Here is a 15,216-nt window from a genome sequence, read left to right as displayed (position 1 = left end):
TTTTAGTTTACCTACTTTAAAGATTTTGAAATGATTTCCAATATGGAGTTTCCATATTAGATACCTTACTTTTTTCTTTACCAAAGAGCCATCAAAGCGCTTGGCCCTTCATGGAACCTGTGAAGAGAACAGAAGCTCCTGGATATTATGAAGTTATAAGGTTTCCCATGGGTAATGCCATTAACATTTTTAAAGTATAAACTTAAAGATCTCTCTAGCTGGAGACATGTGAGACAAGTATAATCATCAAGATTTATTGTTACAAACATTTTCTAATGTATAGCTTGCAGTGCGATAGTTTGCAACTCAGCAGTGGCAAAAATATATTGCTATCAGTTGAAATGTATGAATAGCTTGTAACCTCAGTGAAGCATCTATATTATGTACTCCTGTAAGAAAACACAAAATATTACAGTACCTGAGAGGATCCCAGCAACCTCTTAACCGGGTCTATCCCAGCACCTTTTAGCTGACTGTATGGGTTAAGAAACCTGTGAAGATATGATCTCACATGAAGGGTAATTTGCCATTGCATATTTTGTTGTATATTTCTATCTAACTTGTTAAAAAACCCAGAGACAAAATTTCTAGACTCACCTAAGTGACTCAGAAGGCTAGTCCTTTTGCCTGGCTGTGCTGGAAGACAGACAGGAAGCGATGGGTGTGGTTCCATTAGGCCAAAACTTTGAAATATCTGGGAATACCCAGCAGTAAATTGTACAGTGCACTCATTCTTTCCTTAGTCGCTTCCACATAATACCCAGTCTGGTCCCAGGCATCATGCTGCTGGGATCTCTCCACTCTCCCCTCACCTGAGGTGAAAGGGAGTTATGAAAGGAGGGAGGTCAAGACATGCAAGACAAAGGAGCCTCAAACCCCCTTCCTCAGCTCCCTTAAGGGATGCTTTCCTTCAAACCCTTTTCTAGTCCATTTTATCCAGTAACTGTGTCCCTTCGATTCTGATTACCTGCACTGGACATCTGCTGCAAGTTTTATGTACCAGGTTGCAACATTATAACCTACCTCCTGTGCCCTACTGGGTCCCAGACCTGCTGTGGGGAAGGCAAAAAACCCAACCCACCGGCTTCTCTGCGACTGGCTGGGTATAAATATCCCCCTCCCCCCCTGGCACTTTCTGGTCAGCAGGGAGGGCAACAGAGTGACAGTCTCTTGACTTGGCCCCAACTATGTCCTGCCCTCCTGTCCGCCCCTCCTCCTCACTCATTTAACTTGTAATTTAAATCAAGTGCTTGTTTCAGTTTAAGCTCAGCACATGTGCTAATTATCATAACCAGTCTTACAACATTTTTATTTTGAGATCTTGAAAATTAGTGTGTGCATTTGTTGTGGCCCAGCTATCGTTCATGCTTCTATTGCAACACAACTGTTAATGAGAAAAAAATTGAATTTTTACTCTGCCTTTGGCTGCTATGCTGTAAATCATAGATAGTGATTTACAACTAAGCAAATTCAGTTGATTCCAACTGAATCAAACCCTGCATTCAATGCCTTACCAATCGTTCCTCCCTCTCTTACTGCTTCCAGTCATGGCATTTTCTCTTGTGATCGGAGAACAGAACACAACTTCATTGAGACCACTTGGTATCTCTGTGAATCAGTCTGTAGGGCATAGAAAGCCCTCTGTTCGGCTACACCGAAAGGACAGGAAACGCTGGATGTGGTTTAATTTAGGCTGCAACTTTATTATTAAGTGGCTAGGTGCACCCAGCAAATAAAAGTGTACAGTGCAGGTAACTCTATGACCATTTTAATATCTACATAGGGTGGGGGAGGAGGGCTTCCGTCAGACCCCCCACCTTTCATACTGGTCCCCAGCCAACTGGCTGCTCGGTCCTTACCATCCTCCCACCTCGAATGAGGGTTAAAGTGGGCTATAAGGGTTGGAGGTGTTGGCTCCCTGCCATGACAATCATGGGCTCCTTCCCTTCTGCTCCACCCCCGTTTCCGCTCCTTTAACAAACACCTCCTTCAAATCCTTTAGCAAACCATAGATCTGATCACTGTATTCCCTCCCTGCAGAGTATGTGCCCTGGACATTCGCCCCAAGCTTACAGAATGAATTGCAACATCACAGCCTAACTCCTGTTCTATGCTCGCTTCAACCCTAAGCCTCCCCTCCCCCCCAAAAATGTGCTGTGGGGAAAGTGACCTCCCCCCACACACACACTCTGTCTTGGCCAGTCTGGAGGTGAGGAAAAAATTCTTTCCCAGCCCTCCCCTGCTCACAATAGATCCTAACCAAACTTGGTATTTCACCACTTTTATGGCTGGGAGGGTGGGTGCTGCTCTGCCTGATCCAGATAAAAGAGAGCTTTTCCTGGTTGCCTTGCATCTATGTACTCTCCCCCCTCTTCTGGTCACCTGCGGGGGATGAGTCAGCGTGCCCAGGCTAACCTGCTCTGAATCTGCAGCATGCCTCTGCCCTTAAAAAGGTATAGTGCTTCCCCCAGAAAGCCAGACAATGCCCCTGCCACCACACGCTTAAGGTGTGGTGTGGTCATTCTAAAGAGTAGAGATGGCAATACCTAGCTTTTCTGTGGGGTCCTCAATTAGTTACTAGGAGCATACCCACCAATCTGCCTTAATGATTATTGTACGTAACTAATCCTTGCCATATAGGAAGTATATGTGTTTCAATAAAATAATAATCACCTTCCAGTATCCTCTTAAAGCAAAGGTATTTCATTTTCTCTTCTCTACCAGTGAACAAAAAGAATGCCATATTGCCATATGGCTGAATATTAAGAACCTGCTTTGTGCACAGAGTTTAGGCTACCATTTACTCAGAACAGTTTTATGATTATAAAGAACACTTACTGCCTGGATTGGCAAGCCCCAAATATAAATATTATCCTTCATTTTTTAAAATGTTCCATGCTGTGGCTAAAATAAACAATCTGTGTCAGCCTTCATTTTAAGGTGAAGATAAGTTTATCTTCTCAACTAGATCATCCAACACCAAACAACCGAAAGCTCAGAGTTTTTGATTTATGAGCCTGCACATTGTATTGTCCTCCTCCTGACTGCCAATATCTGACACTTTAAAAAAAATCATGTGATCGAACATATCAACAATGATAAAAGATAAACAGCCCTCAGCTTTGTGTTTTTCTTGTGTGGGATGAATGTGTTTTGCCAGATTTCTCCGTCCTTGCGTTATCAAACATAAAACACCCATAATGTTTTATTTTTGAAAAGTTCCTGTGCAGCCTAAATTGCAACACATTTTATGGGTGTATAGCCATAGGTTTTCTGACTACATCCAAAGGCAGATTTTCTCTGAAAGTAGTCCCAAAGATAGATAAGTAGCCTGGGTTTATCTGGTTTCCACTGATATTCCGAGTGCTTTTGCAGCTACTTATTTTTCTAAACTTTATCATGTCTAAATGGTGCCTTCTTAGTTCATGTGATTTTTTTTTTCCTGTTCACCTATGGTAGTCCAGGGTGCATGATTAAATGGAAGACACTTCTAGTTTTGCTGGCCATAGCTAGGCTTTGATTATAACTTCCCTGTCAGATGAATGGGAAGAGTCTACACAACTGTTGGAGCTAGATTATGCTGTTTGAGTCCATAAAAGAAGAACATTATGGTTAAACTGGTACAACCTGTTAATCTTTTTCTATATGCATCCTTTGTAGAATTAATACCATTTATATTTTTCCCCAAATCAGTCTGAATCCTAAAGGTACAAATCATCCCCATGTGAGCTGAGCATGAAATTAGCTTGAGGCCTACATTTCACAGTGCTATGGCCAGGCCTGCACACACAAGTTGCGCTGATTCAACTAAATCAGTTTAGACAGATTTAGCTACATCAGTGCAAGGCCATGTGTTAGATCCTCTTAAATTGGCTTAAGAGTGTCATATGTAGTCTTAGGCCAGGTCCACACAAAAAAGTTAAGTCGACCTAACTACGTCACTCGGGTGTGAATAATACACAGCCCTGAGCAATGTAGTTAAGCCAACCTAACTCCCAGTGTAGACAGCGCTAGGTCAACTGAAGTATTCTTTCGTTCACCCAGCTGCCACCTCTCGGGAAGGTGGATTAACAACAGTGACAGGAGAACCCCACTGTTTGCTGATGTGAGTGGCTACACAGCACTGCTGCAGCTGTTCTTCTGTAATGGTTTAAGTGTAGACATAACCTAAGCTAATGTCAGCAAGCAATCAACTTTAGCTAAATCGATAGAGGGTACTCTTAATCTGATTTAAGAGTGCCCTCAGAAGAGGATTACATTAATCTAACTAAATCGGTTTCTAAACACGTTTACTGATAAATCAGTTCAACTTTTGTCTGACAAGGTCTGAGTCTCCAGGGTGGGAAGGGCTTGACTTGTATGCAGCTGGCGTATACTACACGATTCCTAGTTTTTGTGAACTCAAGGTTCAGTGCTGCCAATATTCCATGTAAGAAACATGGTGTTCCCTTCATTTCTCCAAAGACGTGTACCTCATTCAAGGCCCAGAAAAGAGCCCTAACACTACTCCAAACTCCTGTGGTGGTAACACATTGCTTTCATGCTTCAGTTCCCTTCCCACCCTCACGTACCCGTTTACATGATGAAATGTCCTCAGTTTGGTGTAACGAACATAGTGGCATACTTTTGTGTTACATTTTTGCATATTCCTACTTATTGTGCACAGTATCTGATGTTTTATTACTTTTGACAGTGGCTTTGGCTTCTAGAATCAATGACTTACACATTCTAGTGGCTGTTTTTCTCTTTTTTCTTACGCTACATTTGCCACTAAGAAAGTGGTTTTTCCTTATGTGAGTTTCTTTCCAGTAGTAGAAAGCTGAGGTCTGACATCATCCTACTGGTATTTTCCCCACTGCCAATAACATTCATGGTCTTCCTTCACAAACTAGATTTAAGGGCCTTTGGGGATCTAGCTGGAACTTTAAAATGCTATGCAGCTCTGTTTTGACATAGGCAGAACTATGGCAAAATAGCAATTTGACAGAAATCTGAAAGGTACACCTAATTTGTGTAGGGGGTGTGTGTGTGTATTGTTCACACGTGTCTACATTAATTTTTTCTACAATCTAAATACATGTTTGTGCCATTGATTTAATAATGCATTTTGTAAAAATTAAAATAGAGATTCAGCAGAGATTCTTTTGCAGCCAGGAAGTCTGTGTCAGGAATTTTTATTCCTCTCTCTCTTTTCTCTTTGATTTATATGTTTTATTTAAGTGGATATGTCATTATATTCAACTAAATAAAACATACAGAACAAGGAGTTTACAAATCAAGTTTAGCAACATTTTGAAACTTCTCCCTAAACCGATGTGTGCTTTAGTTATTTGTGGATTGCTCCAGAAAGAGACACGAAACAGCTCAGTGGTTGCTTTGTGTTTGTTACACGCAGACTGTACAAATGCTGTTATACCTAATTGGGAGGAAAAAAACCCTCTGAGGAATTGGGATGAAAATGTTGACTGTATACTCAGATAAAGAACCAGTGTTTTAATGACTTTACCCATTTTTAATATATGGAAGATGTCCATTAATTAATGATTTTTGATCAGATTTACTCATTTAATGAAGAAAACAATGGTAAAAACGGAGACGAAAGTGGATTACTGTCAGAGAGACAAATAGTTTACTTACCTGTATGGTTGATTTACATCCTGCTAAAGTCAGTAGGAGCCTGCCTTTGTGAGAACTGAGTCGGGATCTCAAGAATTGGCCCCCAAAATGAGCACAGGACAGAGAGCCCACAGTTGTTAGGTGCTAGATAAATGCAGAGTGTTCCAGATTGTTGGAGGTACAAAATGACAGGAAGTGGATAAGCCTTTGCCTTTATAATAGCTGTTACTGAGTTTTTTGCCTCATTGCTATTCATAGGTGGAAGCATGAGTGTCTGTTAGCTGTTTTCTTTTGTAGAATGCTGTGCAACAAGACTAGCAAATGGCAGAATTATGCAGCTAAGATTTCCAGGCTATTTTTGGGTACTCAGCGTACCTATTCTTCTTTTCTGAAAAAATTTCATGTTAGTTGTAATTTATGGAGGGTTTGTCTCTTGTCTGGGGAATCATCTTTTTTGGCAGATCAATGGCAGAAGGATGGGTGAAAAAAGCTCATAGTATCTTTATTTCTGCAGGGTCTGATTCTATCACTCCACTGTAACGGAGTCACGAATGTCATTTTTGGAGCTGTGCATTCTTCTTTAGGGATCTCATGGCTTTACAGTGAATGTGTCAGCATCTCCACTGCGAGCAGTGGATTATGTGTTGTCCTTGGCAATGAGTAAGATTTTTCTGGTGCACTGATTAAATATTTTATTAAAATATATATTTTTTTCTTTCATGTTTCTAGAGCCTGGGCTCCAGCACTGCTATGATATAGCTGTGAACTAGAAAAGCATTCTGGCTATCTGGTTATGCCAATGCACATAGAAAGCATGTCACTACCTCAGGATTTTTATATCCAGTACTAGCACCTCCAAAATAGAAACAAGGTTTTAACAAGACCTAGTGCAGAACTATGGATTGTAAGGTCTAGATGTGTGTTGAGTTCATTGATGTGTTTTGTGAGCAAAAATAGTGGAGGACTTTCATCACTTTGTTTCAAAGCTGCTGAACAGTAGACAGTAAAATACACTTGATTAGATTGCTGAAAAACAGAAATCTTGTTTCATAAAAACCCTATATATTTTACTTGGTTTTCCTCTTAATTAAAATAGTGTTAGTGATTTACTCTGTGCACAGTATATTACTTTCATGCACTTTTACTTACCATATGTAATAGAGAGATGTGCATTCTTTGCTGTATTCAAACTGAATGGCATATGTTGATTAACCTGATGCTGTTTTTGTTAATGCAGATAGCTAGAAATTACATGACAGTTTGAACTTTTTATTCACATACTCTAGGGCAGGGGTCGGCAACCGGTGGCTCGCGGCTCGCCAGGGTAAGGACCCTGGCGGGCCGGCCCGGTTTGTTTATCTGCCGCGTCGGCAAGTTCGGCCGATCGCGGCTCCCACTGGCCGCGGTTCGCGGTCCCAGGCCAATGCGGGAGGCAGGAAGCGGCGCGAGCCGAGGGATGTTCTGGCCGCGGCTTCCTGCCTCCCGCATTGGCCTGGGACCGCGAACCGCGGCCAGTAGGAGCCGCGATCGGCCGAACTTGCCGACGCGGCAGATAAACCGGGCCAGCCCGCCAGGGTGCTTACCCTGGCGAGCCGCGAGCCACCGGTTGCCGACCCCTGCTCTAGGGACTCATCCTTCAAGGTGGTGAGCTCAACTTCTGAGGTTGAGGAGACTCAACGCCTTATAGGATCAGAGCCTTATAGAGACAAACAAGAGTATCAGGAGAACAGCAAGTATGCCTTAACCTTTAAATTGAGACATTTTAGGTGATGCAGAATTGCATTCATTGTTAGCGGAAAAGATGCTTATGTGACATAGGGCTTGATCCTGCACTACTGTTCAGTTTTGCTATTGACTTCAGTGAGAGCAGGATCAGGCCCTAAGGGAATAAAAGTAATTAAGAATTAGTAATTTTCCATTTAAAAAAATGAGTTGATGGCAAAGATTGTGTATCCGAAGCACTCTGTCTTTAGTATTATAGGAATCAGATTGCTAATCTTTTTTTTCCTGTACAGATCTGAAAACCATGAGTGAACGACTCAAGAATAGGTACTACGTGTCTAAGAAATTATTCATGGCAGACTTGCAGCGGGTCTTTACAAATTGCAGAGAGTACAACCCCCCTGAGAGTGAATACTACAAATGTGCCAATATATTGGAGAAATTCTTCTACACAAAAATTAAAGAAGCTGGATTAATTGACAAGTGACAGTTGTTTTTCAGCGAATCAGTATGCCTAACTTATAGGCACAGTATGCTATTCACCTTCATGTAGATTTGGGACTTAATACATGTATGTTCAAAAAAACCTATGTGTATTTTAACTAGCACTTTTAAAAACCCTTTCAGTTTTGCAAACGTATTATACTGAAGTTACAGAAAATGTTTATTTTATTAAAATGAAGCTTTATAATGTATTTAACATTACTTTAAAACTTCTTTTGCATACATATTTGCAGGTATGGTCAAGAATAGGCTTTTTATTGGATATCTCCAAAACTTTCATATGGGAATTTGCACATGTTTGGGGATTTGGAATCAGAAATTCCCATACAATGAATGTTTTAGCTTATCTAATGCAGTATATATTTGAAGAAGTTTTATTTTTTTTCCAGTAATAAAAAAACATTAAGGGAAAATTACAATTTAAGAGGCACTGAAATATGTTTTGTCTCTACGTTTCATTGTAGAGTCCTTTATATATATATATATATTATTTTTTAAAAGAAACAGTCAGCTACTTGAGACACTATGAGAGAAAAGCAACTTATTCTGGAAAGGAAGTGCTTTGAATCTTTAGGAAAAAATCCTACATAGATGGAAACTTTTCTATGGATTTTGTTTTTGATAAATATCTACTTGCAAATAATTTGTGATTTCATAACCACTATTTAAAAAAAAATCATATTGACTTTGCTTATGCAGGACATAAGTTCCCCAAATAACTCAAAAATTGTGGTAGGCATATACTATAGTTACATACTTTACTTTAGTAGGGATGTTTTTGATGTACTTCAGTGAATCGTTCCATTTCCTGGTCATTTAATTGATACTTCTTTAGTTCCGGACACAGATCATGAAGACTGTTCCTTAAGTACATACAAAAATGTTACCATATCACCGCCTCTAGTTTATGTATTTGCCGATGTGGTAAAGTAGATTTTCTACCAAGTTCTACTGTAAACATTTTATTAATTATGATATTTAGAATATTTAGACCCAGGAGTATATTTAAAAAGTTACACAGCTCATGTTAATACATCATTAGGTATCAAATCAAGCACTTCTGTGTACTACTGCTTACACTACATATAGGAGGTACTCTGACCTTTCTAACAGAGAGAGAGAGAGATTAATACAGGCCAAAAAAGAAATTGTCACTTGACATTAATTTTATAATTTAAATTTATAAACTGGTTTTGTGAAGCCTCAGCTTTAACTTGGTGTTTTTATATGTACAGATATTACATGGTAAAGTGCAGTAGTTATCAGGTTGAAAATAACTGAGTTGTGACGAAACATATTCTTGCAAAATACCTGTGCAGTGTTAAATCACAATTCTATTCAACAAGTAGATGCCTGAAATTAGTTGGAAGTAGCTATTGTGGTACTAAAGGTATTCAAAATGTTAACATTAGAATTGCCTCAATGCTTAATATCTGAAACCAGTCTGAATTACATTTAGATTTGTAACTATAAAGGTACAATACTAGAACTGTATTAAAGTATCCATTACTGACTATAAATTATATTGTAAACTGGGCCTACAGATGCACCTGGTTGAGCTTGGTATCCTGTGAAAGTTTGTTATTTTCTGAGTAGATTTTCTTACTGTCTTTAAATCAGATTGTCTCTTCTATATTGAAAGCATTTGTTTTCTAATTTAAAAATTAATATTTTCATAGATATTGTGCAATAAAGCTACAGTAGGATGTGTGGTTTTGCAAATGCTTTAACAGCTGATAAATTTTACATTTGTAAAATTAATATATTGTACTGGTACAGAATAGTTTTAAATTATATACACACACACACACACATATATATAAAACCTAATTATTTTGGTCTCTTATTTCAATAGATGACTGCTTTGAAGACAATATTTTATTAGTTCTCACATTTAAAAAAAACACACTGAAGTGGTTTATATTTTCTTGTATTGAACAGAGATTTACAAGGCCCAGCTATGCAATTCATTTATCTACCAAGTTGCACTGTGGTAGCTGCTCTAAAGTTAACACTGCAGGCCAATGAATTAATTTGAAGTGTAAAATCTGCAGAGTTGGGCTCTTCTTCATGAAGAGCGATGAAAATTCCAATAAGTCTGCAAATACAGTATATGCACTATTCAAGCTGAAACATTCATGCTACAAGTGCCTGTAATGGTTTGAATAAATCTTTATTGGCTTTAGCTGTTTAGTGAAGTTGACAGTCTATATTATTTTTACTTGGGTATCTGCTCTTGTGTGGTTCATGATATTTTTTGCCCTCGCAAGAGCCATTTGCTGTCTTCATTAGCTCCTGGCTTTTGATGTGTGTCCAGTTAAATCCCTTGTCTAGATACTAGAGTACCTAGTTTTTGGATTTTAATTCTCTTCCACTTGGACACCACCTGTGAAGCAGCAGATGGTGGTAGGTACAATCCTTCTGCTGTGCTCTGTGCAAGCTGCAGATTATGGATAAACACAGGCATAACTTCCAAAGCAAAACAATCACACTGTTGAGAGTTGAAACTAATTAGCCTTGCCCTTATGTGACACTTTGTCTGCCACTGTGTGTAAGTTGTAGCTCTGTCAGCCCTTTAGGTTATGCCTATACTGCCATTAAAAACCCACAGCTGGCCTGTGCCAGCTGGCTCAGGCTAAGGGTGTGTTTAATGGTGGTGTCTCCAGCTCAAACCTAAACATCTACACTGCACTTAATTTAGTAGATTAGCCAGTGAGCAAGCAGGTGCCTTTCAGGACTAGCCTAACCAATCATCTGGGTAATTTTGGAAATGATGCAACAGAGCAAAGAGTAAGGCCAAGTTCAGACTCTTGCCTGCAGTGAATCCTACCTGCTCCATGCATAGGAATGGAAAACTTATACATGATTTCCTTTCTGCTAGCAGCATCTCCCTCAATTCTGGACATCTGGGTTGCTTTCCCCTCTCTGCAGCTCACAGAGACAGATCAGTGTTTTGGAATGGCATGGTCTGGTCACCCCTCCCCCCCACTCCTGCTTTTAGCCACATGAGTTATTACCAAGCTGCAAAATTTGCATAACATCCTTAACAAATATTCCAGAGATAACAAAATGACTCTATACATTAGACCAAGGAAGACAGTCACATGATAACTACTCCACTTAATACCTGACTCATGAGCCATCCAGGGAGGATAGAATTGTGGGAGAGACTGCTAGCAGAAAAGAGATTTTCCATGCTGCAGTCCAGCATCTCCCCCAATTCTGGGTATCTGGTACAAGTGAGTGAACAAATGTAGGGAGGGTTATGAAGCAAAAGTTTGTCAGAAAAGAAAAAAACTCTTTTTGTGAGCTCGCTTATCTCTGGGCCAGCAACTGCAGCACCTTCCTGCAGGTCCTCTGCTGAAGACAGAAGATCAATCTTGTGCTTAAAGAAGAGGTTAGCTGTAGACCAAGTGGCCACTTTGCAAATTTCCAATGGTGACACACTTGCTTGTTTCAGCTATGAGGTTGCTCAGAATGTCTTGGAGCATGCCTTGATCCCTTCTGGGACAGGAGCCTCTAATGATCTGTAGGCTTTCACAATAGATAGTCCACCTAGCAACAGAGAACTTGGAAGTTCTGATTCCCTGGCATTTCAGGTGAAAGGATACAACCAGGGAGCCTGATCTTGTGGATTCTGTACAACTGAGAGAGAGAGTTCAACACTCTTCTGACCTCTAAGATATGCCACTCCTTTTCAATTGGATGTTATGGTTTTGGATAGAACGAAGGAAGTATATGTTTTAGGAAGAAAGGATTCTGGTGTCCTGAGCACCACCTTGTCCTCATGGATCACGCAGTAAGGCTCCTGTCTAGATAAGGCTGCCACTTGCTTGGTGGACATGACGGCTATGAAGAAACAAATCTCAATGGATAAATAGGCCAACACTGAAGTCAGAGGCTCCAAGAGATGACTTGTCAGAACCTTTAAAACTAGTGGAAGGTCCCATTTTGGGAAGAGTGATCTGATTGATGATCTAGAATTGGACTGCTTGAAGGAATCTGGCTAGATGTGGATTGCCAGCAAGACAGAGGATCCTGCAATTGCACACTACTAACAGACACCTGACAAATAATGGTACTGGGCTGAAGGCATTTGTCTAAGCCTTCTTGGAGAAAACCCAGAATGGTTGGAATTATGGATTTCTGGAATTTGCACTGTGCTCTTGGCACCAGTTGTTGAATCTGGACCAGACAGAGGAATACACTTTTAGTATCTATATTCTCCTAGACAAAAGAAATATCTTAATGACTATGAAGGACAGACTAAGACCTTCTAGTCACTAGTGGTTCCCTCTCAATATTCAGGCTTAGCTGAAGCCGCTTTGGGTCCAGATGAAAAGGACCTTGAGAAAGGATGTCCTGTTTCCACTGGGGCTCCAATATCAGCTCTATCCATTCCGAGAGCCAGTCTCCTCGACCAATGGGGAGTTGTCAGTTATCACTATCGCCCGTTCTCATTTTTTCTCAACCACCTTCCTCAGTACGGGAAAGGGTAGAAACTTGTGAAGTAGGCTCTGCAGCCAACTGTGCAATATGGCATCTGTCATCATGCAGCTGGAGTCTGCTGCCCTTGTGAAGTATTTTGGCCTCTTAGTGTTCATATGATTCCCAATTAGATCGGTTGAAGGGAGACAATGTCTGAACAATGAGCTTGAACACCTCCTCCTTCAGGCACCACTCTGAGTTGCAGACCCTGTGTCAGCTGAGCAAGTCTGCTTTTGGTTCAGTTCTGCTATAATATGGATTGCTCAGTGGGGGAAAAGAGGAACTGTTCTGCCCACCTCATTATTGCCATTGTTTCTGCATGTGATGTGGGACTTCTTGTTCCCCTTGACTCAGTAAATGTGACTGCAGTCATCTTGTCTGCTTGAACCAGCATGTGGTTCTCCTTAAGGTGGGCTGGAACCTTTGCAGGCCTACTTTGAACTATGTCAGCTCTGGGAGGTTTATGCTGTGAACGCTTTCTTCCTTGTTTCTGAGACCCTGGGCTGTTTGGTTCTGTGCTGCCCTCCAGGCTGATGTTCTTTGCGAGAAATTGGACTATAGAATCTTGACAGCAGATGGACATGTCTTTGTCGTAGGCTGACTGCCATTGTAAAGAGTTGAACATCTGTGCTGGAACCCGTACTTGATCTTTCATGTGTTCTGGGGAGTGGTCCTACACCTTTGGTGTGAAGCCTTGAAGACTTCTGATGTGTGATTATGCTCATGAATGATCCCAGTGCATGACACCAGGAGTCCTAGCAGTTGTAGACATAGGACTATGGTATGGTTCCTACAGTTCTGGAGAAAGAAAATAAATTACTGGATGGAACCAGAGAACTTTTCTTTGCACTCATGATGAAGCTGAACCTGGAGGAGATTGAACATCTGATATGTGGCCCTGTGCGCCATTGACTGCGATTGAGCTCTGATCAAGATGTCATCCAGGAAGGGGTTCAGGTTACCGGTAATTCCCTGGAACCTGAGTCTTGCTATTACTACCACCATCACCTCTGTAAAAAATCCTAGGGGCCAAGGACCGGCTAAATGGGAATGTTCAGTAGTGATAGTTTCCTGCTGTAGGTGATTGTCATAAGTCTAAGGTGGTACTGTCAGCTGAGAATATGCATCCACTGAGGTAGAGAAGGTCTAGTACTGGGGATGGCATGGTAAAGGTCAGGGGCTCCAGCTATGCTTCATATTCTTCATCCACTTATTGAGACTTGGGGGGTCAAAAATGGCTCTGATATTCCCAACCCCCATGCACTTCTGTACAATGAAGATGGAGGAAAGCCCTGAAAACCTTTCTTCTGACAATGTTATCACTCCCCTATCCAGAAGATGAGAGATTTCTGTTTGTATCAGATTGTTTTATGGGGTTATTGGAACTGGATGATTTGATGAAAAAGATGGGATGGAGATGGCAGCTTGAGAAAGCATCCCTGGCTCACTGTTTCCCTGACTGACTTGTCTGTGGACAATCAGAACTATTCCTCTAAGAAATGGGAAGTCCTGTGGCTATGTCAAGAATTGTTGGAGATGCTGGGTGACAGTTTTTCATTATTTGGTCCGCTTCTCACTAAGATGCTAGATTACAAATTCTAATGTCTATTGAACCCAGAAGCCTCTCCAAAAGCTGGCTATTTAGTTACTAAGTCTACATTTACTGTATCTTCTCCAACTAAAGGCATCCCTTTTACAAATAAAAAATCCGTCTGTAGGGGCTATGAGCATATTCTGCTTAACTCCCTACAATCCTATAGAGAAACAGTGGCAATCCTGGGTGTGGGCAGAACTGGGCTTCTTACTCCAGTAATGAAAATTTACAAGAGCTGGTCCTATATTCAAAAGATATCTTAGAATAGATGTTTTAATTCAGTTGCTATTGCTTTCACATACACATAGTTCCACATTAAAAATTAATACTTGGTGTATACTTTGCCCACTTAATGTGAGACGTCTCAAGTTCTACTAGCCCCATCCTCCTTGGTGGATTTGGCAGACAAACTTTTTAAAAGTGAATACCCTGCCCCTATGGTATCAGAATTCCATGATGAGGAAGACCATCCCTCTGCCTGGCTAGTGGCAGCTTTCCAACTACAGCTGTATTGGGAGAAAGTGACAGCTGCAAATTTTTAGTAAAGTGAAATGAGCAGGTCGGAAAGTACGTTTCTGTTCGGCTAGATTTTTCTGTAAAACCCTATTAAAAGGAAAACAGCAACTTTTGCAGGAGAAAAAAAACCAACAATAGGTAACCCAGGAGCTGCATAATGAGAAAAGCTTTGCACAGTCTACATCTCGATTTAAAATTTAAGAAAAAAAAAAATTCCTCCTAAGCAAGGAACCTCCTTTTAGCTCCCACCAATGGCAGCTGCCAAAATGGACTACTACAGTTTACTCTCATCTGTGCAAGTTGTGCTGAACTGTGTTACAGCTTGGTTAAAAATCATGTGTTACCTATCAACTTTCATATCTATTGTTTTACTATTCTTTAGACTATGTAAATAGAGCTTAATATTGGAAAAAAATTGCACCTGAAGACTGCTTCAGGATACATTGTTACTCATATAGCTTATCTGGTATTTTTGGTTTGACTTGCACAGTTTAGCTATATACTAACTCTACTTCTTTCACATGGAACTTAAAATGCCAACAGCTGGAGTCAGAGCAAGAAGCTTTAACATTTTCTTTACCACCTCTAAGCCAGGGCACAGCTACAGTAGAGAATTTACAGCGGTGCCAGCTGCCATGATGCAGCTGTGCCTCTGTAAGCTCTCTAATATAGCTGCTGTAAGCCACCAGGAGAAAGCTGTCCCATCAGCTTAACTTCTCCAGCCCCCACGAGCAGCAGAAGCTACGTCGGCAGGAGAAGCTCTCTCACTGACATTG

General features: G+C 40.7%; 1 protein-coding gene across 2 annotated transcripts in view; it reads left to right on the top strand.

The window, feature by feature from the left end:
* Nucleotides 1–10,027, top strand: part of KAT2B (lysine acetyltransferase 2B) — an 81,614-nt gene extending 71,587 nt beyond the window's left edge. For both annotated transcript variants that reach the window (XM_045004985.1, XM_045004984.1), the window contains 2 exons: nt 87–171; nt 7,632–10,027. In XM_045004985.1, the coding sequence (XP_044860920.1) occupies nt 87–171; nt 7,632–7,825 (279 nt within the window). In that variant the 3' untranslated portion in view covers nt 7,826–10,027. The remainder of the gene's footprint in view (nt 1–86; nt 172–7,631) is intronic.
* The last annotated feature ends 5,189 nt before the right edge of the window (nt 10,028–15,216 follow it).

Source organism: Mauremys mutica, chromosome 2 (genome assembly GCF_020497125.1).
Source record: "Mauremys mutica isolate MM-2020 ecotype Southern chromosome 2, ASM2049712v1, whole genome shotgun sequence".
NCBI classification, from domain to species: Eukaryota; Metazoa; Chordata; order Testudines; family Geoemydidae; genus Mauremys; species Mauremys mutica.
The sequence above is the reverse complement of the archived record's forward strand: the minus strand, read 5'-3'. Positions and strand labels throughout refer to the sequence as shown.